Source organism: Cicer arietinum, unplaced genomic scaffold (genome assembly GCF_000331145.2).
Source record: "Cicer arietinum cultivar CDC Frontier isolate Library 1 unplaced genomic scaffold, Cicar.CDCFrontier_v2.0 Ca_scaffold_5872_v2.0, whole genome shotgun sequence".
NCBI lineage: Eukaryota > Viridiplantae > Streptophyta > Magnoliopsida > Fabales > Fabaceae > Cicer > Cicer arietinum.
In genome coordinates, this window is record NW_027339519.1 from 1 (window position 1) to 1,128 (window position 1,128).

The 1,128-nt window shown below is 42.3% G+C and overlaps 1 protein-coding gene across 1 annotated transcript; it reads right to left on the reverse strand.

Moving 5' to 3' along the window:
* Positions 1-79: 79 nt before the first annotated feature.
* On the reverse strand, positions 80-1,077 carry LOC140919195 (uncharacterized; the record flags this gene model as incomplete). Its single annotated transcript, XM_073364774.1, has 1 exon — positions 80-1,077. A coding segment is annotated over exon 1 (998 nt), but the record flags the coding sequence as incomplete, so codon positions are not given.
* Positions 1,078-1,128: the final 51 nt, after the last annotated feature.

Below are 1,128 nucleotides of genomic sequence, written 5' to 3' on the forward strand. Positions count from 1 at the left end.
CATAAGGTCATCTATCCTAGGTAGCAGGTGCTTATTCTTGATTGTCACTTTATTAAGTCGACGATAGTCTACGCATAACCTCATAGAGCCATCCTTCTTCTTAACCAACAACACAGGTGCACCCCTTGGTGAAACACTAGGCCTTATAAATTGTTTATCTAAAAGCTCTTCCAATTGTTTCTTAAGTTCAGACAATTCTAAGGGAGACATCCTATACGGTGCCATGGATATGGGTCCAGTACCTGGTACAAGGTCAATGCTAAACTCAATTTCACGCTCTGGTGGTAAACTAGTGACATCTTCAGGGAATACTTCAGGGAATTCGCACACAATAGGAACATCTCGTATTACCACTTTTTCTTCAAATTCCAATGAGGCAAGGATCATGTATAACTGGGCATCTTCTTTCAAGAGTGCCTTCACTTGGTTGGTGGATATATTGTTAGGCTTATCCCTCTCTTCGGACTCCATGAATTCAATGGTTTTACTAAAAAAATCTACGCAGACACGGTTGGCAGATAACCAATCCATACCAAGAATCACATCAACCAGACGCAAAGGTAGACACACTAAGTCAACTCGAAAGTCCCTTCCACACACATGGATAGAAATGTCAAGACAAACACTAGAGGTATCAACAGAATCACTAGTTGGGGTATTCACAATCAACTCATACTGTAAACGAGATACATGTAGTCCTAAACGTCTAACACAATCAAGAGAAACAAAAGAATGAGTGGCACCACAATCGAATAGCACAAATAAAGGAGTATCACTTATGAGACACGTACCTTGGATCAAGTTGTCTTTCCCAGACGCTCCTGCACCACTGAGGGCAAAGACTCTTCCATTGGATTTAGGTCTGCTGGCTTGGGAACTCTGGTTTCCAGGCTGTGGAGTCTTCCTTGGGTAAGGGCATGTGGTGCTAATGTGGCCTTGTTGTTGACAATTAAAACAAGTAATTCCAGCATCTCTACATTCATATGTCATGTGACCCTGCTTTCCACACCTGCTACATCGGATAGGAGTAGCTAGGTAACCATTATTACCATTGTTGTTGCGTGAGACTTGACTCATGTTGTTACTATTTCCGCTACTAACTCCTCGTCCATTGGGGTTTCCTCTACC